At 45.5% G+C, this 23,078-nt stretch overlaps 1 protein-coding gene across 1 annotated transcript in view; it reads right to left on the bottom strand.

Moving 5' to 3' along the window:
• The window catches only part of lta4h (leukotriene A4 hydrolase), a 62,567-nt gene extending 44,037 nt beyond the window's left edge, over window positions 1-18,530 (bottom strand). The window contains exons 1-5 of the mRNA XM_078235174.1: window positions 18,361-18,530; window positions 14,825-14,955; window positions 11,840-11,960; window positions 3,662-3,730; window positions 1,270-1,374 (exon numbers count right to left, since the gene is read on the bottom strand). Of these exons, the coding sequence (XP_078091300.1) occupies window positions 1,270-1,374; window positions 3,662-3,730; window positions 11,840-11,960; window positions 14,825-14,955; window positions 18,361-18,507 (573 nt within the window). The 5' untranslated portion in view covers window positions 18,508-18,530. The remainder of the gene's footprint in view (window positions 1-1,269; window positions 1,375-3,661; window positions 3,731-11,839; window positions 11,961-14,824; window positions 14,956-18,360) is intronic.
• Window positions 18,531-23,078: the final 4,548 nt, after the last annotated feature.

Raw genomic sequence — 23,078 nt, 5'->3', positions numbered from 1 at the left:
AGCAGCGGTAACCTATTACCAAACCCAATCCGCAACAATAGTGACAGTTGGAAAAATAAGACACAAAAGTTAATACATATCCTTCACTTGACAGCTCTGTTTTTCTTAAATAAAGTTTGTGGCTGGAAGCACGTTTTCGACTTTTAACTTTAAACCAAATAATTGGTTATGGACAAATTCACAAATACGTGTCAATCAAATCAGCATTTTGTACTGAGTCGTTGACTGATATAGCGAGAGGCCAGCCAGGAGCAAAGATCATTTGTTCCATCAGCTCTCAGAGTATGGGATTATATTTTGAGTAATCAGAGCTTTTACATCTAAAACTGTGTGACAACTTATTCCAAACATTTCTCATATTGAGTAATTTTCTTCAGATTGTCTTTCTTTAAAGTCACTTTTCATTAATTTCCCCCAATCTTACTGTGAAGTACAGACCTACAAGTTAGCCTAGGTCCCAGAAATGTTGCATGTATTTTAACCAAGAGGCCAAAGATCAGTTCACGCTCAGGCCTGATCAATATACTCAGCACAATACTCATGTACAATCTGACCAGCATGCAGTAAAGCTTTACCATAACTTCTATAGTTCTCGCTACATATCCTTATTATCTTTTCAAATTGCTTTATCATATTACCTGGAAATTCAGGCTTTGTGGGAATAACTTACATTTTTCAGTGTTAAATTGAATTAACTATTTGTATTTTCATCTTCATTAAGTATCCAAATCTAGCGTTCTCAATTTATATTCCCCACATTACTTTAAGATGCACGCCCAGCTCATGGAGGAATATCAGGTGGAGAGATTGCAAAAATGATAGATTTCTACACTATCCATTTCCTTTACATAACCATGACATATCTTGAATTAAATTGAAAGGAAAAAAAAGATCAATATAGCAAAGCAACACGGCTAGAAATCTTTTGGCTTCTAATTTCATAATTGCCACCACAGCCTCCCACACATTTGTTTGCTCCTTAGATTGTGTACTCCTTACTGCACAACAGTTCTTTACATTAACCAACCACATTCAATGGAAGGACAACAGCAGCCACTCTGACCCCAAAGCATTCTCTTCAAACTCTTACTAATAGCCATTCATTTCATCAAAAACCACACTGACAGAGTTACTTTTGCATAGGGGACAATTAAAAGGCTCAGAGATTGAAAACTTTGACCAATCTAAACTATTATAATATATTTTAACCATTTATGCACCAGTTTATAATAAGGTCCCACTCCCAAGTGTCTCGTTTCCCATGCTTACAGTTTGTCGAAAGCAGTAAATCTTTCTGCTCTCGTCCTGGTCATCAAGCATCTCCCCATCTTGGCTCGCACTCATTAGAGCAACAAGTTCTTTTGGCACAGAAACCTAAATGGGAACAAAAAAACAATTGGCCAATTGTTTCAGTAGCTTTAGGATAGAAAAGTAAAACTATAAACACCTCATATAATGGATTGAAATACAATTGTTTTAATACTATTATGAAGCAAAAGTTAACAGGTTTCCTCTAAAAGCAATCATAGAATCCTACAACACAGGAGGTTATTCAGCCCATTGTGTCTGTGGGCACTCTGCAAGATATTCATAGAATCACAGAATTCCTACCTGCAGACGACTAAATTGACAGGTGCCCAGATATTCGGCCAATTGGACACGAGCCAAACCTATCTTCAGCTTGAATTCATAGAATCCCTACAGTGCAGGAAGCTATTCGGCCCATCGAGATCGACCCACCCAAGCCCTATCCCTGTAACCCCACTTATTTACCCTGCTAATCCCCCGACACTAGCATGGCCAATCCACATAATCTGCACATTTTTGGGAGTATCAGAGGAAACCGGAGCATCCGGAGGAAACCCATGCAGACACTGGGAAAACATGCAAACTCCACACAGGCAGTGACCCGAGGCAGGAATCAAACCCGGGTCCCTGGCACTGTGAGACAGCAGTGCTAACCACTGTGCCACCCATTTCCCTGCAGGTAGTTATCTTTCCCGTTGAAAGTTACTGCTGAATCTGTTCCACCACCATTTCAGATAGCACGTTCCAAATCAATCCTCCTCACTTTTCCAAATTTCCAGGTTTTGTGTCACTTGTAAAATATGAAACTGTAGCCCCATATCCAAATCCAGGTCATTAATGCACAAGGTGGTCCTAATGTTGGTCCCGGGAAAGCTACGTGCATAGGACATGGCACAGAATCAGGCCATTTGACTCAACCAGGCTATGGTACTAGCCATTCTGAAAAACAGTTGTTCACCCTGACATTCTACTTTGCAAACACACTTATCATTGCCTTTTTAATCCCACATACGGTACGGCACGGTAGCACAGTGGTTAGCACTGCTGCTTCACAGCTCCAGGGACCTGGGTTCGATTCCCAGCTTGGGTCGCTGTCTGTGTGGAGTTTGCACATTCTCCTCGTGTCTGCGTGGGTTTCCTCCGGGTGCTCCGGTTTCCTCCCACAGTCCAAAGATGTGCGGGTTAGGTTGATTGGCCATGCTAAAATTGCCCTTAGTGTCCTGGGATGCGTAGATTAGAGGGATTAGTGGGTAATATGTAGGGATATGGGGGTAGGGCCTGGGTGGGATTGTGGTCGGTGCAGACTCGATGGGCCGAATGGCCTCTTTCTGTGCTGTAGGGTTTCTAAGATTCTAAGATACTTCAATTTATTTAATGCAGATACATCTGCCAAAGCACTGGCAGGAAATGGGCACACTGTCAAAAATGCCATCAGTGCTTTGGGTACAGCAGAAATGAAGGGAAGTTAACAACAGACAAGTCAAAGATGATTCTAATAAATCTACTAGAGCTCTATTAGTATTCCAAAGCCACTAGATAGGAACAGATTGCTTCCACAACATGTGGGCCAGGGCTATTAATGAACTAGCACTAAAAGAGGGAAGAGAATAAATGAGAATTTATTAGAAGCATTAGAAAATATTTCCAATTCACAACGAGCTTTACATGAAATAAAAAGCCAAATTGATTAATAAAGCTATAAATGGTAAAACAGTTTTAAAATTTTAAAATGTACCCATATAGTGTTGAAATGATCACAAAATAGAATCCAGAAGGGTATCCAGTGTCCTTACTGTTTGTTTAATATAATATCCCCTCTTTTACCCACAATTGCAGATCATTTTCACTTACAGTTTCACAGAAAGTGAAAGATGATACAAAAGGAAACAAAAACTTTGTCAAGACAAGCAGTCGAGTTCAAATAAATATCAGCCTTTGTCTCCAAAGCACTCGAATGTGAAAATATTTTGGGAGGGTGGGGTGTGGGCAGGTGGATGACGTACATTAAGAAAAGGATAAACAAAGATTGATCACACCCAAAAGACTGCCTTCTGTTGTCTAAAAAAAAGCAAGTTTGGAAAAAGATAAAGCTGAGATGTTGTGGCCTTGAAATCCAAGAAATCCATCATCACACAAGCTAGGGTGCAAAACATATGCTTTCTGAAACTTCAAAGAGGCCAATTGAAAGAATTAGTGAAGTCTGTTCTTTCCACACAAATTAAACACTGATTAAAGTTGTAAGTATCGAGCAACAAGTTCTGGCACCTTAGCAGCAATGCAATCATGTCAGCACCATTGTTTGATTTGGGGCAATAAATCTACATTCATTTCACTGGCCCATGTGGTTACATACCCGAGCATAGTACGTGCTTTTCACAGATGGGACGTCCTGGCAAGGGAGCATGCTTCTGCAATGTATTGCCTTTAAATGTACAAAAACACAATGCCAGTTCAGTCACTAACACTTGACTTTAATAACTATAGTTAATCTAACGCATGATTAGTTAGATGAAGTAAAAAAACAGCACCCCCACTCTGTAGTTTTGTAGATTAGGAATACTTCAATTAACTGTTGGCCTAAAAGCCAAGATACCAAATAGTAACTCGCTAGAAGACTCTTTCATAAAACCAACATAAATCTTTAATATTAACATTAGTGTTGTTCAGATATAAATATAATAAAATTCTGACCCCACAATGAGCGAGGTTGGAAATAGAAAATCATAAATAGGAGAACGAGCCATGTGATCCATCAAGTCCACATCACCATGCAATAAAATCATGACTGATCTTATTGTGGCCTTAATTCCACTTTCCTTTCTGCCCCCATAATCATCCATTCCCTTATAGACCAAAAGTCTGTCTTAACTCAGCCTCCTTGAATATATTCAATGACCCAGCCTCCACTCCTCTCGTTGGAGAGAATTCCAAAGACTTAAGGCCCTCTGAAAAAATAAGTTCCTCACCTCAGTCTTAAATGAGATCTCCCTTATTTTCAAACTCTGCCCCCTAGTTCTAGATTGCCTGTAAGGGCAAACATCCTCTCAGCACTGACTCTGTCAAACCCTCTCAGAATCTTAGATGTTTCAATAAGATCAACTCTTGTTCTTATGGACTTCAAATGAATAACTTCCACAGAAAGCCTTAAGTTAACGATTTAAACATTAAACAGCCCAAATGCAAAACTAAAAATTGCTTATTCGCTAATTTTTCCAATCATAGAGTCATAGAGATTTACAGCATGGAAACAGGCCCTTTGGCCCAACTTGTCCATGCCGCCCTTTTTTAAAAAATCTCTAAACTAATCCCAATTTCCTGCTTTTGGCCCATATCCCTCTATACCCATCGTACTCATGTAACTATCTAAATGCTTTTTAAAAGACAAATTTGTACCCGCCTCTACGACTACCTCTGGCAGCTTGTTCCAGACACTCACCACCCTCTGTGAAAAAATTGCCCCTCTGGACACTTTTGTATCTTGCCCCTCTCACCTTAAACCTATGCCCTCTAGTTTTAGACTCCCCTACCTGTGGGAAAAGATATTGACTATCTACCTTGTCTATGCCCCTCATTATTTTATAGACCTCTATAAGGTCACCCCGCAGCCTCCTACGCTCCAGAGAAAAAAGTCCAGTCTATTCAGCCTCTCCTTATAACTCAATCCATCAAGTCCCAGTAGCATCCTAGTAAATCTTTTTTGCACTCTTTCTAGTTTAATAATATCCTTTCTATAATAGGGTGACCAGAATTGCACACAGTATTCCAAGTGTGGCCTTACCAATGTCTTGTACAACTTCAACAAGACGCCCCAACTCCTGTTTTCAATGTTCTGACCGATGAAACCAAGCATGCCGAATGCCTTCTTCACCATCCTGTCCACCTGTGACTCATCCACTCCACTTTCAAGCAGCTATGAACATGTACCCCTAGATCTCTTTATTCTGTAATTCTCCCCAACGTCCTACCATTAACTGAGTAAGTCCTGCCCTGGTTCAATCTACCAAGATGCATCACCTCACATTTGTCTAAATTAAACTCCATCTGCCATTCGTCAGCCCACTGGCCCAATTGAACAAGATCCCGTTGCAACTGGAGATAACTTTCTTCACTGTCCACTATGCCACCAACCTTGGTGTCATCTGCAAACTTACTAACCATGCCCCCTATATTCTCATCCAAATCATTAATATACATGACAAATAACAGTGGGCCCAGCACTGATCCTTGAGGCACACAGCTGGTCACAGGCCTCCAGTTTGAAAAACAACTCTCTACAACCACCCTCTCGCTTCTGTCAAGAAGCCAATTTTGTATCCATTTAGATACCTCACCCTGGATCCCATAAGATTTAACTCTATGCAACAACCTACCATGTGGTACCTTGTCAAAGGCCTTGCTAAAGTCCATGTAAACATCAACTGCACTGCCCTCATCTACCTTCTTGGTTACCCCTTCAAAAAACTCAATCAAATTTGTGAGACATGATTTTCCACTCTCAAAGCCATGCTGACTGTCCCTAATCAGTCCTTGCATTTCTAAATGCCTGTAGATCCTGTCTCAAAATATCTTCCAACAATTTACCCACCACAGACGCGAGGCTCACTGGCCTGTAGTTCCCAGGCTTTTCCCTGCAGCCCTTTTTAAACAAAGGCACAACATGTGCCACTCTCCAATCTTCAGGCACCTCACCTCAATCATACTGAAAAAGCAAAGGGACTCAGCATTCCTGTTCAAGTGTGAAGAAACATCAGTTGTAATTAATTGTACTGATGAATATCAGTAGCTATCGTGCCCAATCCAGAGACTGGAGGGAGATGCAGGCACGATGCTATACTATTAGGAATTCTGGGGTAAATTTCCTGGTCCCACCGGCCACAGGAATCATCATGGGCAGGACAGAAACTTTTGTGCACCATTTAAAGGTCTGTTGACCTCGGACAACAATTTCCCGTCCGAGGGTAAGTGGGACTGGAAAATCCGCTCAATGTCAACTGTATTTACAGGCCTTTGAGATAAATTGAAATAAGAAAAGGGTGAACAGATTGGGCCCATTCTCACTGGTGTTTAGAAGAATGAGGGGTGATATCCAAATGTGTGCGGGTTAGGATGATTAGAACATAGAAAGCCACAGCACAAACAGGCCCTTCGGCCCACAAGTTGCGCTGATCATATCCCTACCTCTAGGCCTATCTATAGCCCTCAATCCCATTAAATCCCATGTACTCATCCAGAAGTCTCTTAAAAGACCCCAACGAGTTTGCCTCCACCACCACCGACGTCAGCCGATTCCACTCACCCACCACCCTCTGAGTGAAAAACTTACCCCTGACATCTCCTCTGTACCTACCCCCCAGCACCTTAAACCTGTGTCCTCTCGTAGCAACCATTTCAGCCCTTGGAAATAGCCTCTGAGAGTCTACCCTATCCAGACCTCTCAACATCTTGTAAACCTCTATCAGGTCACCTCTCATCCTTCGTCTCTCCAGGGAGAAGAGACCAAGCTCCCTCAACCTATCCTCATAAGGCATGCCCCCCAATCCAGGCAACATCCTTGTAAATCTCCTCTGCACCCTTTCAATGGCTTCAACATCTTTCCTGTAATGAGGTGACCAGAACTGCGCGCAGTACTCCAAGTGGGGTCTAACCAGGGTCCTATAAAGCTGCAGCATTATCTCCCGACTCCTAAACTCAATCCCTCGATTAATGAAGGCTAGTACGCCGTACGCCTTCTTGACCGCATCCTCCACCTGCGAGGCCGATTTAAGAGTCCTATGGACCCGGACCCCAAGGTCCTTCTGATCCTCTACACTGCTGAGAATGGTACCCTTCATATTATACTGCTGCTTCATCCCATTGGATCTGCCAAAATGGATCACTACACACTTATCCGGGTTGAAGTCCATCTGCCACTTCTCCGCCCAGTCTTGCATTCTATCTATGTCTCGCTGCAACTTCTGACATCCCTCCAAACTATCCACAACACCACCTACCTTGGTGTCGTCAGCAAACTTACCAACCCATCCCTCCACTTCCTCATCCAGGTCATTTATGAAAATGACAAACAGCAAGGGTCCCAGAACAGATCCCTGGGGCACTCCACTGGTCACTGACCTCCATGCAGAGAAAGACCCCTCCACAGCCACTCTCTGCCTTCTGCAGGCAAGCCAGTTCTGGATCCACAAGGCAACAGCCCCTTGGATCCCATGCCCTCTCACTTTCTCAAGAAGTCTTGCATGGGGGACCTTATCGAACGCCTTGCTGAAGTCCATATAGACCACATCCACCGCTCTTCCTTCGTCAATGTGTTTGGTCACATTTTCAAAGAACTCAACCAGGCTCGTAAGGCACGACCTGCCCTTGACAAAGCCGTGCTGACTACTTTTGATCATACTAAACTTCTCTAGATGATCATAAATCCTGTCTCTCAGGATCCTCTCCATCAACTTACCAACCACTGAGGTTAGACTCACCGGTCGGTAATTTCCCGGGCTGTCCCTGTTCCCTTTCTTGAATATAGGGACCACATCTGCAATCCTCCAATCCTCCGGAACCTCTCCCGTCTCCATCGACGATGCAAAGATCATCGCCAAAGGCTCCGCAATCTCCTCCCTCGCCTCCCACAGTAACCTGGGGTACATCCCATCCGGTCCCGGCGACTTACCAACCTTGATGCCATTCAATAGTTCCAACACATCCTCTTTCTTTATGTCCACATGCTCGATCCTTTCTGTCCACCGCAAACCAGCAGTACAACCACCCAGATCCCTTTCCACCGTGAATACCGAGGTAAAGTATTCATTAAGCACCTCCGCCATTTCTAACGGTTCCGCACAAACTTTTCCCCCTTCACCTTGCTAAATTGACCCTAGTGTCAGGGGGCTTAGCAGGGTAAATGAGAGTTATGGGAATAGGGCCTGGGTGGGATTATGGTTGGTACAGGCTCGATGGCCCAAATGGCCTCCTTCTGTACTGTAGGGATTTTATGATTTTATACTCTTGAACATGAACGATTTGGAGCAAGCTCAACCAGTTGGGTGCTCAGACAATGTTTCCTATTGTGGAGGAGTCTCAACTAGGAGACACACTTTTGGAATAAATCTCCCATTTAAGATGGAGATGAGGAAAACTTCTCTGAGGACCTTCAATCTTTGGCATTCCCTATCCGAGAGAGCAGTGGAGGTGGTTCATTGACCATATTCCAGGGTGTTAGGGGCAGACAGGAAAGTGGTATGGAAGTCTCAGTCAGATCAGTCATGATGATACTGAAAGGCCACGCTGACTCAAGGAGCTGAATGGCCTATTCCTGCTTCTATTTTTATGTTACATTCAATGTCCTTCAAATTCACATATGCCATTAGTGCTAGAGACATGCATATTAATCACTCGCTAGTGATGATGAGTGGATGGCTGTTTTTCAAAAGGCTCAGCTGCATATTACCATAAAGTACACATGTGGGTGCGCACTTGCATACAAATTGTTTCAATTGAAACTGGCTTAATCATTCTGCATGAGATCTAGGTGGACCACAAAGCATTATTGGATCCTGCTCCCCATTGTAAACACTGCCCTGGATTGCAAAGATAACACCTTTTCCTCCAGTATTAAAACCTCTCCTAAAGTCTTCTTGTGCCACACATCCCTACCATCACCTCCAACATCTGAGGGGAGATAGTGGCTTAGTGATAATGTTACTGGACTAGTAATCCAGAGGCCCAGGCTAATGCTCTGGGGACATGGGTTCCAATCCCACCATGGCAGCTGGTGGAATTTAAATTCAATGAATACATCTGGAATGTGTGTATAAATATTATAATGATACAAGTCATCAGTGAAGCGAGCAATCGTTGTAAAAACCCATCTGGTTCGTTAGTGCCCTTTAGGGAGGAAATATGACATCCTCACCATGATATTAATCCGACTAAACTTCTAACTATCCTGGCTGCCATGTTTGCTGCTGTTATTAATGATTCACTCTTGGGTATGGTTACCCTCTCCTTCAACTCTGCTGTCATCAAGCTCTTCTCAAAGATACCAATTTTTGACCCATTCCTTTCTTGCGAACTACCTTATCTTCAATCACCCTTTGCTCTCTAAATACCTTGAACATGTTGGCATCTCCCAAAGTTTTGCCTGTATACATGAATCCCACCCCCACTATCAGGTTTCTGTATCTATCACAGTATTGAAAGGGCTCAGGTAAAGATCAAGTGACTTCTTAGCTGGGTGTGAATGGTAAACTATTCCTCCTCTCCTTCTCAACCTGTCTGCAGCTTTTGACATGTAATTCTACTGCAAAGGTTCTCCATCATCATCCCCATTGGACTGCACTCAGCTACCCCCACTTTCACTGATCTACTCTCAATCAGGATGCTGCCACTCCCACATTATTACTGTTTGTTTTTTTCCAAGAGTCTATCTCTTGTTCCCCATTCTGCCCCCCAACAATATCTAAAAACCATGGCATTTTCCAAATGTATGCTGGTGCTGCTTGACTTTATCTCACTTCCATCTGTCTCAAACTGTCAGCTAGGTCTTACACTGTCCGACAACTTTTCCAACATTACAGGCTGAAATTTCCTCTAAGGGGGGGGGGGGGGGGGGGGGGGGGGGGGGGGGCGACCCTCCAAGGGCAACTGGGGATGGGCAATAAATGCTGGCCAGCCAGCGATGCCCATGTCCCACGAATGAATTAAAAAAAAACTTCTGCCCGTCACCAACTGTAGTCCCTAGCCATCAACTCCAGCCCTCTCCCTGACAACTGTCTGAAGCTAAACCAAAGGGTTTGCAACCTTAGGTGATATTGACCTCAGCGTCCTACATATCCGAACCAAGATTGCCAATTTTCACCTGTGTAACATTGTCCAACTCTGACCTATTTTCTTGTTTGCTGCGGAAAGCTGTAGATTTGACTATTCTATCACACTCCTGACTGCCCTCCCTAGCTTTACCCTCCACATCTGGAGGTCCTCCAAAACTCTGCTCGTTAAACAACTTGTACCTAATCCTGCTCACTCATCTCACCTGGGTTCACTGACATTGGCTCGCAATGAAGGTTTATGTTAAAATTCTTGTCCTTGCTGTCAAATCCCACCATGATATCACCTCCCCCGCACCTTGGCCAATTCTATTATTTATTTAGCATGGGCATTGTCAGAGGTCTTGTTAGTGCTAGATGGAGTTCTTTAATCCCACTTTAAAGTTTAAGCAGTGGATACGCCTCGACAATGAGAGTCACTGTTTGGACTTCCCCACAACTGTAGCCTGGGTGGTCATGGCATATCCACTGATGTGGAGTTGCTGCAAAAAGGCTTTGGCCAGTCTGGAAATGGTTTAAGGGGATCTGCTGTTGGCGTGGGAGATCAAAGTCGGGTGGATGAGCAGTCGGTTCTATGATGAGTGGTTTCTGGTGGATGTTTCCCCCTGCTAATCCTCCTGTTATAGCTCCTTAGCTATTACTCCTCAGATGTGATGGGTTTACCATATGGCATTAGAGAAGGTATACTGCTGGTGTGTCAAGGGAGGGCTTTGAATGAGGGCAAGGTTGGGTTCGAGTAGACCTCCTCTAGCAGCTTGCCTATTGCAATTAACCTCTTGATACAGAGGGGGTGTGAGAGGGTGAAGGGCTCAGGTCTGGGACCCAGGCTGAAGAGCACCTTTGATGTGCATTGTGAAGTTGAATTACACATCAATAAGTTTGGTGTGGTAAATCAATCTGGCCTCTTGAGCATTTCCAATTTCTATCACAGGGGAAACCCCACCTACAGCAGCTAAGGTCCTAAGTTCTGGAATCCCGTGCACCCCTCTCTCTTCCATTAAGGTATTCCTTAAAACCTATCTCTTCCACCAAGCTTTTGGTCATGTACCCTAAAATCTCTTTATATGCCTCATTGTTAAATTCTGTTTGATTATACTCCTGAAAAACGCCTTTGGGCTTTTATTACTTTACAGGAAACATATAAATGCAGGCTATTGTGCATGCACACAGTGCTGAGAACAGCCAGACATATCATTTTAACTGATTTGCAAAACAATGAAAATAGTGAAGGACAGTTGCAGAGTTGAGTAACCATAACTAAATTAGCTGTTTCACAATGTTATTGCTGTAACAGTACTAATACATGTCATTCTGTGCACGTTCAGCAATAAAATCTTATCACCATAGAAGCTCAGCCAGTACATAAAACTGCCTTTTTATCAGGAACTACTAACATGAGTAATCAAAATTTCAAAAGCTGGCATTAAATAGGTGCCCAACCTAACATTAGCACAGGATAATAAAAACAGATCACAAAGAAATGGTATAACAAACTTTAAGATTATCCATAATAACAATCACAAACTTTCCAGGTAAGTTCAGCTCAGAGTAAAATTCTCAATTCAGTAATAAACATGAGCAGTTTAGGGTGTGGATTAATGCCCATCAGAAAACTGGTCAAGCTTATTCTAATTAATGAAAGAAATGTAATCTTTAAGCAGAAGTCCATTGCATGGTGTAACTTAGAAGCAAGTCACGTATTCTAAATATTGTACCTGACATTGGCTGAACAGGTATGGGTGCTTCTTTCCAGCTGTTTGCTCTGCAGTGAGCCACTGCAAAGCTGAAGCTTCTGGCGATGTCTCATATGAAACCTCCACAACTGCATGCTGGCCCCTGCAGGGTTAGAAATGCGATAAGTCACCATCACTAGGCTCACGTCATTCCTCCAATAGCATGATGCAGTATAAGGCATACAGACCAGAAAATCCCAGGTTTCACATCTTTTTCATGCAAAGTTAGTTGCTATCCTTACTGAGATTAGTTTTGTTAATTCAATTGTCTCCAGTGCTTCAAACAAAGGGAAATGTAAATACTTCTACTTGCTACTCAGTAATTTCCGAGAGAAACTTGGATGTAGAAATGAAACAAAGATGAGCTTAGCTGTTACTCAACCATCTTGGACTAGATTATCATCTTACGTTTAGCTCAGCTGCTGGTGCTTTGACTCTATCACAATTTTAGAATCAAACCCCTCCAAGTCTTTAGCACACAAACTAGCCCAATCCTTTGGCATTGCATTGCTGGCATTGCCATCTCAGATGTTAAACCTACTCTTGTGGGCATGCAAGACATTTTGACACTATTTGGAGAAGTGAGGGAGCTCTCCCTGGTCAATATTCATCCCTTTGCCAAGATTAAAACAGACTAACTAATCATTTATCATATTGCTTTAGTGAGTCTTTACTGTGCACAAAAGGAGTGCATTCTTTTACTAGTGTGAATACATCAAAAGCAGCACAGTTGCAAATTCCTTTTTCGATTGTTATCAGCACTTGGTGTAGACTAACATGGATAACGTCCAAGTAACTCAGTGGCTGTACTCTTCATGTCATTTTTGCTCTTGTATTAGGTCAACAAAATGCATATGGAAAAGATTGAGAGCTGAAACGTTCCCTTTGATGCTGGGATGCACAAGTAGGAAAAGGGGAATATTGTCAGGTTGTGATTAAAAAAAAAACACTGGTCTTACAATTACAAGTCTGATTACCAACAGGCTCTTTAAATCACACATTAATAGTCCAATTTGCAAATCTACCATCGCTTTGGGGAGGCCAATAATCAGTTATTCAGTGTGGCACAAACCCACAAGGATACAAACAGCAACGTTAATAAGGCATTTTTTTGTCACAAAGAGGCTTAAAAATGCCATTAATGATGCACTATCTTGAAAGTTCTAGCCAGGTCTATGATTTGTTTGTATAGCTTTCAATAACACTGATCCATTGATGACCTTGTTACTTACCTGTGGAACCCAGCTCCTGATGCGTTGTTTTGGATCTGTCCAAATCTTTGGATGGGTTTTGGCACTACACATTTCAAAATGTTAACAATTATATTGATTCTATTTAGTTTTCTCCTTAATCACCTTATGCGTGTTCCAACTTTAACTTTCCCATCGGAAGAAACAGTTTCTCATTATCTACTTTATCATTTTAAACATCTCAATTCCATTACCACTCATGCGTTGAAACTTAAAAGACGGGGTTATAGAATGAGTCCTCAACTTAACCCTTTATACCCTTTATACCCTGGCATAATCTTGGTGATTTCTCGAGGAATTAAGGGCTATGGGGAGAGAGCGGGTAAATGGAGTTGAAATCAACCATGATTGAATGGTGGAGTGGACTCGATGGGCCGAATGGCCTTACTTCCGCTCCTATGTCTTATGGTCTTATGGTCTTATGAATCTTCACTGTACTCTTCCAAGGCCAACATACCCTTCAGTCCTTTAACTACTTCTACCAAGTAGGGGACCTTTAAGCCTGACATTAATGTCATAGCTCATGGCATATATGAGTCTCTGTTCCACTGTGAATGTGACCCAGTTTACATTTTAAAGACCCAAAACTTCAGGCTTCATGTAAGAAGCACAATTAATGATGGAGAGAAACAGTTAACGTTTCAGGTCAATGGCCTTTCCAGCATTTTCTGATTTTCATTTCTGATTTTAGGACATGCAGTATTTTGCTTGTATGTTACAATTAAGTGTATGTCAGAGGATTAAACAGTAAGATTCAAGTTTCAGTATGAGCACCAATGGGGAAGTTGGCGGGGAAAAGTGGGAGGGTAAAGTTGGTTAAGTAAGTCGAGTGGTTCCCGTTTAAATAATTCACCAATATTTGCCATTCAAATTTACATATGGAAGTTAGGACCTCGAAGAAATACCAAATGCTAGTCAGCACCCACTGAATCATTTACTTGCACAAAAGGAAAATTCTGGAGTACATTTTCCCTTTCACTTGAGCTTTTCTCTAGCTTTCTACTAATCATAGGAGATGATCTGGCTGGAAGGTGGTGGGAAGTGACTTGTCATCAGGCAGCCAGCAATCCTAAGTGCAGGAGGCTTCAGAGGCCAGTTGGTCTTTTCATACCTTCACAAACTGTGGTGGGGAAGGAAGGGTTAAACTCAGAGCCATAGAAAATGAATGTGAAAGAAATCTGAAAACAAATGCCGTTAAAAAATATCTCTGGCTCTGTGTAAATATGCCACCTGTTGGTGTACAAATTCCAAACCTAGGTGTGAATGCATTATAACTGGAACCCTAACAAACAAATTTAAAAATAAACTGGAGCGAAAAAGTTATTATAAATGTCCTCATTCCTGTACCAGATTGATACTGGAAACTGATGTGACACCTGTCAAGTTATCAAAAAATCTACCCCATGAAGGCACAGCAACCACAATGTTAATTAAAGTGCAAGTTTATATTAGCAGTTTCCATTATGAATGTGGGCACAGGAACAGATATGTACATAGGCATAGGATATAATAAAACCTTTAAAATGGGAGTTAAATCCATTTATCCTGGTCCAACTATCTCACACCCTTTAACCTCACTTCCTCATTTAAAAACTACATAGTCTTGATTCCCACTTGCAACTCCATAGAAATCTGCTGGTGTTAAACAGGATTTCATACCAATTATTTAAAATTGGTAAATAAAGTAAAGAACACTTCCTAGGTTTTAGCATCATACCGTAACAATTTAAATGGAAGAGAAATTGTTAAGGCTGCCCCTTTATAGCAGTGCTTATTTCCAAGTGCAAACTTGACTTCTTCTCCATTGGCAGTAATCTTGAGTATTTTCAGGTCTTTTGTATCCAAGGTCTGTAAATAAAGTTCAAATATTGAAACTATACAAAATAATTAGTTAAGTATGACTGAGCTTTTCTTAAATCAGTTCCAAAGCTAAGCCAAATGAATCAGGTAACTAGAAACCATGATTTTACTTGCCTTTAAGTAAGCAACTGATAACGCCCAAAAATTGTAAATATAAAATGCTCAAGTACCACAAACCCCTTTGTTACAGGATAACAAACTAAATAAGTTGAGCAAAACAGACAGACCTGGTTTACACTTTCGTTACACAGAGAACACAAATCTATTAAAATGGACACTTGGTGAAAGAGCCCAAAGGGTAGTCAAAACCCATAAAAGGGTGCTGCAGTTATAGCTGCTACCTTCAGAAGGGAAAATAAAATTGGAAAAGGGGACAATAGTAGCAACAAATGTTTCAATAGCTTATCATAGGGAGGAAAATAATACACTCTACAGTTTTTTTTAAACTGTAGACTCAGCAAAACTCAGAGCTAATTATCAAATTATATCTCAAAGTCCATGTAGCAAAGCTCTCTGCAAGAAGTGGTTCACCAAAATGGTCTTACACTCAGCTCAATTTTGCTGAGTGCTCCCTGGATTTTTCCAATCAGTTGCTGCAACACTGGCAAAAACTATGCTGTGGCTCGGAATCACAATGGCCAATCAAGGGAATAGTCACCAAAATGTATCCACAATTAATCAAAATGTTTGCATCATAATTCACTAATGGTTAAAGTCGCATCACGATTTTAGTCATCTTTGATATTTTCAGTGTTACAAATACCTGATTTAGTAAGATTTAATCGACCAATCTATAGCATAAAATGAAAATGCAGTATAATTTGAATGAGTTCGAACTTAAAATTAGCAATTATTTTCACAGGTGAAACTCAATTACTGTAACTCACGTGATCGAGTGCTTGTATCAGGACACTGAATATTTAGCAGTTGAGCTGTTCAAACTATTTCACTCCTTTCTCTTCCTTTATGATCCTCCAAACTCTCCTCAGCCAAGCTTTGGTCAACTTTCCTAATATCTTATATCAGTGTTAAATTTTGTTTGATAACATTCACCCTGGCATGTTTCACTATGTTAAGAGGTGCTATATAAATGCATAAGGTACACTGTATCACACTCCACTTCTGCCTCCTGGCTCGAAGTTCACATTAATTTGCAGACTCTCAGAGATCCATGAATTCCATCAACAACACCTTCAATCAGTTTGTTGATGATTAAGTGCATACTGATAAAGCAGAAACTGGTCAGATTAAACTTGCTGTACGGTACCTAGGCAAACAGGATTTGTCATGTGAATAGGATATATTTGGGCAATTTTCCACTTTTAACAGATGTACTGAAATAGAGGCACTGCTAACTTCGGAGCACTTGCCTTCAGCACCACAGCCAGGATGTTATCACAACCCACTGTCTTTGCTGTATCCAGTGCACTAAGCCATTTCTTATCACATGGAATAAATAAAACTGCCTAAAGATTGACTGTTGCGACATGAGGGCTTCTCATTGAAGGCATCGGCTCAATGCCACAGCTTTGCTTTTCAAACTTGTATGTTGGGTTCTACTATCACTAAGGACGATTATATCCCTGAAGCCTTATTCCCCAGCTAGTTGTTTAATTGCCCGCCACTACTCAAGTGGCTGTGGCAGGAGTGCAGAGCTCAGATCTGGCTATCAAACTGCTTAGCTGCATCGGATATGCCCAACCACAAAGTATATAACTCTGCTGCTGATGGTTGACTGTCCTTCATGGTCATCCATTATTGAACTGCAATAGTTGATTAGAATCTATCCCATTTATCACAATGATAGTGCCACAGTTCACTGGAAGCATCCTCTGAGAAATATGGTTTAAATATCAACGATCATACCATCATCCACCGGATATTGCTCCTTCCACCAGGTATATCCTGGCATCAGCCCTCTCCAATGTCTCCCTAAGGCGCACACCCCCCTCCCCAATGTCTCCCTAGGGCACACCCCCCCTCCCCAATGTCTCCCTAGGGCACACCGCCCCCCCTCCCCAATGTCTCCCTAGGGCGCACACCACCCCCTCCCCAATGTCTCCCAAGGCAGCACACCCCCCCTCCCCAATGTCTCCCTAGGGCGCACACCACCCCCTCCCCAATGTCTCCCAAGGGTGCACACCGCCCCTCCCCAATGTCTCCCTAGGGCACACACCACCCCCCCCAATGTCTCCCAAGGGCGCACACCACCCCCTCCCCAATGTCTCCCAAGGGTGCACACCCCCCCTCCCCAATGTTTCCCTAGGGCACCCCCCCCCCTCCCCAATGTCTCCCTAGGGCGCACACCACCCCCCCTCCCCAATGTCTCCCTAGGGCACACCCCCCCCTCCCCAATGTCTCCCAAGGGCGCACACCACCCCCCCTCCCCAATGTCTCCCAAGGGCGCACACCAACCCCCTCCCCAATGTCTCCCTAGGGCGCACACCACCCCCCCTCCCCAATGTCTCCCAAGGGCGCACACGCCCCCTCCCTCCCCAATGTCTCCCAAGGGCACACACCCCCCCCTCCCCAATGTCTCCCAAGGGCGCACACCACCCCCTCCCCAATGTCTCCCGAGGGCACACACCTCCCCCCTCCCCAATGTCTCCCAAGGGTGCACACGCCCCCTCCCTCCCCAATGACTCCCTAGGGCTCAAACCTCCCCTCCCTAATGTCTCCCTAGGGCGCACACCTCCCCCCTCCCCAATGTCTCCCAAGGGTGCACACGCCCCCTCCCTCCCCAATGTCTCCCTAGGGCTCAAACCTCCCCTCCCCAATGTCTCCCTAGGGCACACACCTCCCCCCTCCCCAATGTCTCCCTAGGGCGCACACCACCCCCCAATGTCTCCCTAGGGCACACACCACCCCCCAATGTCTCCCTAGGGCACACCCCCCCCAATGTCTCCCTAGGGCGCACACCCCCCAATGTCTCCCTAGGGCGCACACCACCCCCCAATATCTCCCTAGGGCACACACCCCCCAATATCTCCCTAGGGCGCACACCCCCAATATCTCCCTAGGGCGCACACCCCCCAATATCTCCCTAGGGCGCACACCCCCCAATATCTCCCTAGGGCGCACACCCCCCCACCCCCAACCCAATGTCTCCTTAGGGCGCACACACCCCCCCCCCCCAATGTCTCCCTGGGGCGCACACCACCCCCCCCTCCCCAATGTCTCCCGAGGGCGCACCCAGCTCCCTCACTCTCCGGATAACGGGTTGCAGTGAGCGGCGCTGCCATGGTCCAGGCTGGACAGGGCTCGCACACAGAGCGACAGCGGCTTGTTGCTGGTACCAGTACCCGGAGCTGCCCGGCCGGCAGGTAAATCATCAGGACCAGGGGGGCGGGTACGAGTGCCGGCTTCCCCCGCAGGAGCTGCCGCCGTGCTTACCAGAGTGGACAGCCCGTCCCGCAGAGCCTCCACAGTGAGCGCGGCTGAAGCGGCGATCCGCCGGCTCTGGAAGTCGAGCCGCAGGGTGAGCGCTAGGTGCCGGGTGCTGAACTCCTCCACCGCCGTGAATGAGCTGCCGTCCGCCATCCTCCTGCCGACTGAGCCGCAATGCGCACGCTCCGCCACCCCATCCCGATTGGTCAACGCCCACCCTCCCAGCAGGCACCGCGGTTCTCCCGCCCATTCAAACCGGAGCTCGCGGCGGTGACGGTTAGAGCGCGCGTGGGAACTCTGAGCGACCAATGGCGCGGGTCCGGAGGGCGGCTGGCCGGACGGTCAGTGCTGCTGCCTCACAGCGCCAGGGACCCGGCTTCAGGTCACTGTCTGTGTGGAGTCTGCACGTTCTCCCCGTGTCTGCGTGGGTTTCATCAGAGTGCTGCGGTTTGCTCGTACACTGCAAAAATGTGCGGGTTGGGTGGATTGGCCATGCTAAATTGCCCCTTCGTGGCAGGGTAAAAAAGTGGGGTTAAGGAGATAGGGCCTGGGTGGGAATGTGGTTGGTGCAGGCTTGATGGGCTGAGTGGCCTCCTCCTGCATAGAACATAGAAAGCCACAGCACAAACAGGCCCTTCGGCCCACAAGTTGCGCTGATCATATCCCTACCTCTAGGCCTATCTATAGCCCTCAATCCCATTAAATCCCATGTACTCATCCAGAAGTCTCTTAAAAGACCCCAACGAGTTTGCCTCCACCACCACCGACGTCAGCCGATTCCACTCACCCACCACCCTCTGAGTGAAAAACTTACCCCTGACATCTCCTCTGTACCTACCCCCCAGCACCTTAAACCTGTGTCCTCTCGTAGCAACCATTTCAGCCCTTGGAAATAGCCTCTGAGAGTCTACCCTATCCAGACCTCTCAACATCTTGTAAACCTCTATCAGGTCACCTCTCATCCTTCGTCTCTCCAGGGAGAAGAGACCAAGCTCCCTCAACCTATCCTCATAAGGCATGCCCCCCAATCCAGGCAACATCCTTGTAAATCTCCTCTGCACCCTTTCAATGGCTTCAACATCTTTCCTGTAATGAGGTGACCAGAACTGCGCGCAGTACTCCAAGTGGGGTCTAACCAGGGTCCTATAAAGCTGCAGCATTATCTCCCGACTCCTAAACTCAATCCCTCGATTAATGAAGGCTAGTACGCCGTACGCCTTCTTGACCGCATCCTCCACCTGCGAGGCCGATTTAAGAGTCCTATGGACCCGGACCCCAAGGTCCTTCTGATCCTCTACACTGCTGAGAATGGTACCCTTCATATTATACTGCTGCTTCATCCCATTGGATCTGCCAAAATGGATCACTACACACTTATCCGGGTTGAAGTCCATCTGCCACTTCTCCGCCCAGTCTTGCATTCTATCTATGTCTCGCTGCAACTTCTGACATCCCTCCAAACTATCCACAACACCACCTACCTTGGTGTCGTCAGCAAACTTACCAACCCATCCCTCCACTTCCTCATCCAGGTCATTTATGAAAATGACAAACAGCAAGGGTCCCAGAACAGATCCCTGGGGCACTCCACTGGTCACTGACCTCCATGCAGAGAAAGACCCCTCCACAGCCACTCTCTGCCTTCTGCAGGCAAGCCAGTTCTGGATCCACAAGGCAACAGCCCCTTGGATCCCATGCCCTCTCACTTTCTCAAGAAGTCTTGCATGGGGGACCTTATCGAACGCCTTGCTGAAGTCCATATAGACCACATCCACCGCTCTTCCTTCGTCAATGTGTTTGGTCACATTTTCAAAGAACTCAACCAGGCTCGTAAGGCACGACCTGCCCTTGACAAAGCCGTGCTGACTACTTTTGATCATACTAAACTTCTCTAGATGATCATAAATCCTGTCTCTCAGGATCCTCTCCATCAACTTACCAACCACTGAGGTTAGACTCACCGGTCGGTAATTTCCCGGGCTGTCCCTGTTCCCTTTCTTGAATATAGGGACCACATCTGCAATCCTCCAATCCTCCGGAACCTCTCCCGTCTCCATCGACGATGCAAAGATCATCGCCAAAGGCTCCGCAATCTCCTCCCTCGCCTCCCACAGTAACCTGGGGTACATCCCATCCGGTCCCGGCGACTTACCAACCTTGATGCCATTCAATAGTTCCAACACATCCTCTTTCTTTATGTCCACATGCTCGATCCTTTCTGTCCACCGCAAACCAGCAGTACAACCACCCAGATCCCTTTCCACCGTGAATACCGAGGTAAAGTATTCATTAAGCACCTCCGCCATTTCTAACGGTTCCGCACAAACTTTTCCCCCTTCACCTTTTAAGGGTCCTATGCCTTCACATCTCATCCTTTTACTCTTGACATATTTGTAGAAAGCCTTGGGATTCTCCTTAATCTTACCCGCCAAGGTCTTCTCGTGACCCCTTCTCGCTCTCCTAATTTCCTTCTTAAGCTCCTTCCTACATCCCGTATACTCCTCTAAATCCTTAACACCTCCTAGCTCTCTGAACCTTCTGTACGCCTCTCTTTTCTTATTCACCAGGTTCATCACAACCTTCGTGCACCACGGTTCCCGTACCCTACCAACACCCCCCTGTCTCATCGGAACGTTGTCATGCAGAGCTCCAGACAAACATTCCTTGAAAATCCTCCACTTTCCTTCGGTACTTTTCCCCAAGAATGCCTCCTTCCAATTTACCCGTCTAATTTCCTCCCTGATGACACTGTATTTCCCTTTACTCCAGAGAAACACTTTCCTAGCCTGCCTGATCCTATCTCTTTCCAATGCTATCGTGAAGGAGATAGAATTATGATCGCTATCCCCAAGATGCTCACCCACCGAGAGATCCTCCACCTGTCCAGGTTCATTAGCCAGCACCAGATCAAGTACAGCCTCTCCTCTAGTAGGCTTATCCACATACTGTGTCAGGAAACTCTCCTGGACACACCTAACAAACTCCTCTCCATCCAAACCCCTAGCCCTAGGGATATTCCAATCTATGTTTGGGAAATTAAAATCTCCCATCACGACAACTCTGTTATTCCTACATCTCTCCAGGATCTGTTTCCCCATCTGCTCCTCAACATCTCTGTTACTATTGGGCGGTCTATAGAAAACACCCAGCAAAGTTACCGACCCCTTCCTGTTCCTAACCTCCACCCACAGAGACTCCGTAGTCAATCCCTCCACGGCGTCCACCTTCTCTACAGCCGTGACACTATCCCTGATCAACAGTGCCACTCCCCCCCCTCTCTTGCCTCCCTCCCTGTCCTTCCTGAAACATCTAAAACCCGGCACCTGAAGCACCCAGTCCTGTCCCTGAGACATCCAAGTCTCCGTAATGGCCACCACATCACAATTCGAAGCAGCAATCCACGCTCTAAGCTCATCCACTTTATTCACTACACTCCTGGCATTAAAATAGACACATCTCAGACCTTCAGCCTGAGCACTTCCCTTCTCCATCACTCGTCTAACCTCCCTCTTACCCTGTCTACATTCCTTATCTATTTGCGAGCTAACCTCCTTGCTCTCAGTCCCCTCATTTCGATTCCCTCCCCCCAACCTTTCTAGTTTAAAGTCTCTCCAGTAGCCTTAGCCAACCTTCCCGCCAGGATATTGGTCCCCCTGGGATTCAAGTGCCACCCGTCTTTTTTAAACAGGTCACACCTGCCCCTAAAGAGGTCCCAATGATCCAAGTACCCAAATCCTTGTCCCTTGCTCCAGTCCCTCAGCCACGCATTCATTCTCCACCGATTCCTGTTCTCACTCTCCCGCGGCACAGGCAGCAATCCCGAGATTACTACCTTTGCATTCCTCTTTCTCAGCTGTCTACCTAACTCCCTATATTCTCTTTTCATGACCCCTTCCCTCTTCCTACCTATGTCAGCAGTACCTATATGCATCACGACCTTTGGCTCCTCTCCCTCCCCCTTCAGGATTTCTGGGACTCGACCAGAGACATCCCGGACCCCTGCACCAGGGAGGCAAACCACCATCCGAGAGTCCCGTCTGTGTCCGCAAAAACGCCTATCTGACCCCCTCACCGTAGAGTCCCCAATTAGCACTACCCTCCTTTCCTTACCCTTTTGCACTACTGGGCCAGGCTCAGCTCCAGAGACACTGCCACCGCTGCTTCCCCCAGGTGGGCTGTCCTCCCCAGTAGTACTCAGACAGGAGTACTTATTATTAAGGGGCACATCCACCGGGGTGCTCACCATCAACCGAGCTTTCTCCTTCCTCACTGTTACCCAGTTACCCTCCTCCCGTGGTCCTGGTGTGACCACCTGCCGATAGCTCCTGTCAATGACCTCCTCACTATCCCTAACCCTGCGAAGTTTCTCGAGCTGCAATTCCAGTTCCCTAACATGGTCCCTTAGGAACCGCAGCTCAACACACCCAGCACAGATATGGTCGTCCGGGAGGCTAGGAGCCTCCAGGACCTCCCACATCCTACATGTGGACTGGGAAATAAATTAGCAATCGTATTTCAGCTATACAAATCTTTGGTGAGCTTGCTCCTAAAATAACTATTTTCTGTGCACCACACATTCGGATAGAGTGAACTGTGAAAGTGGGTTAACAAAATGATTCATGGACTAATGGGAAGGGATGGCTCCACTACTGACCAATAGGGGTGGCTCTGTAGCTGACCAATGGGATGGCTCTGGGGCTGACCAGTAGAGGCTTTCATAAGAC

This window comes from Mustelus asterias, chromosome 19, assembly GCF_964213995.1.
Source record: "Mustelus asterias chromosome 19, sMusAst1.hap1.1, whole genome shotgun sequence".
Lineage (NCBI taxonomy): Eukaryota > Metazoa > Chordata > Chondrichthyes > Carcharhiniformes > Triakidae > Mustelus > Mustelus asterias.
The sequence above is the reverse complement of the archived record's forward strand: the minus strand, read 5'-3'. Positions and strand labels throughout refer to the sequence as shown.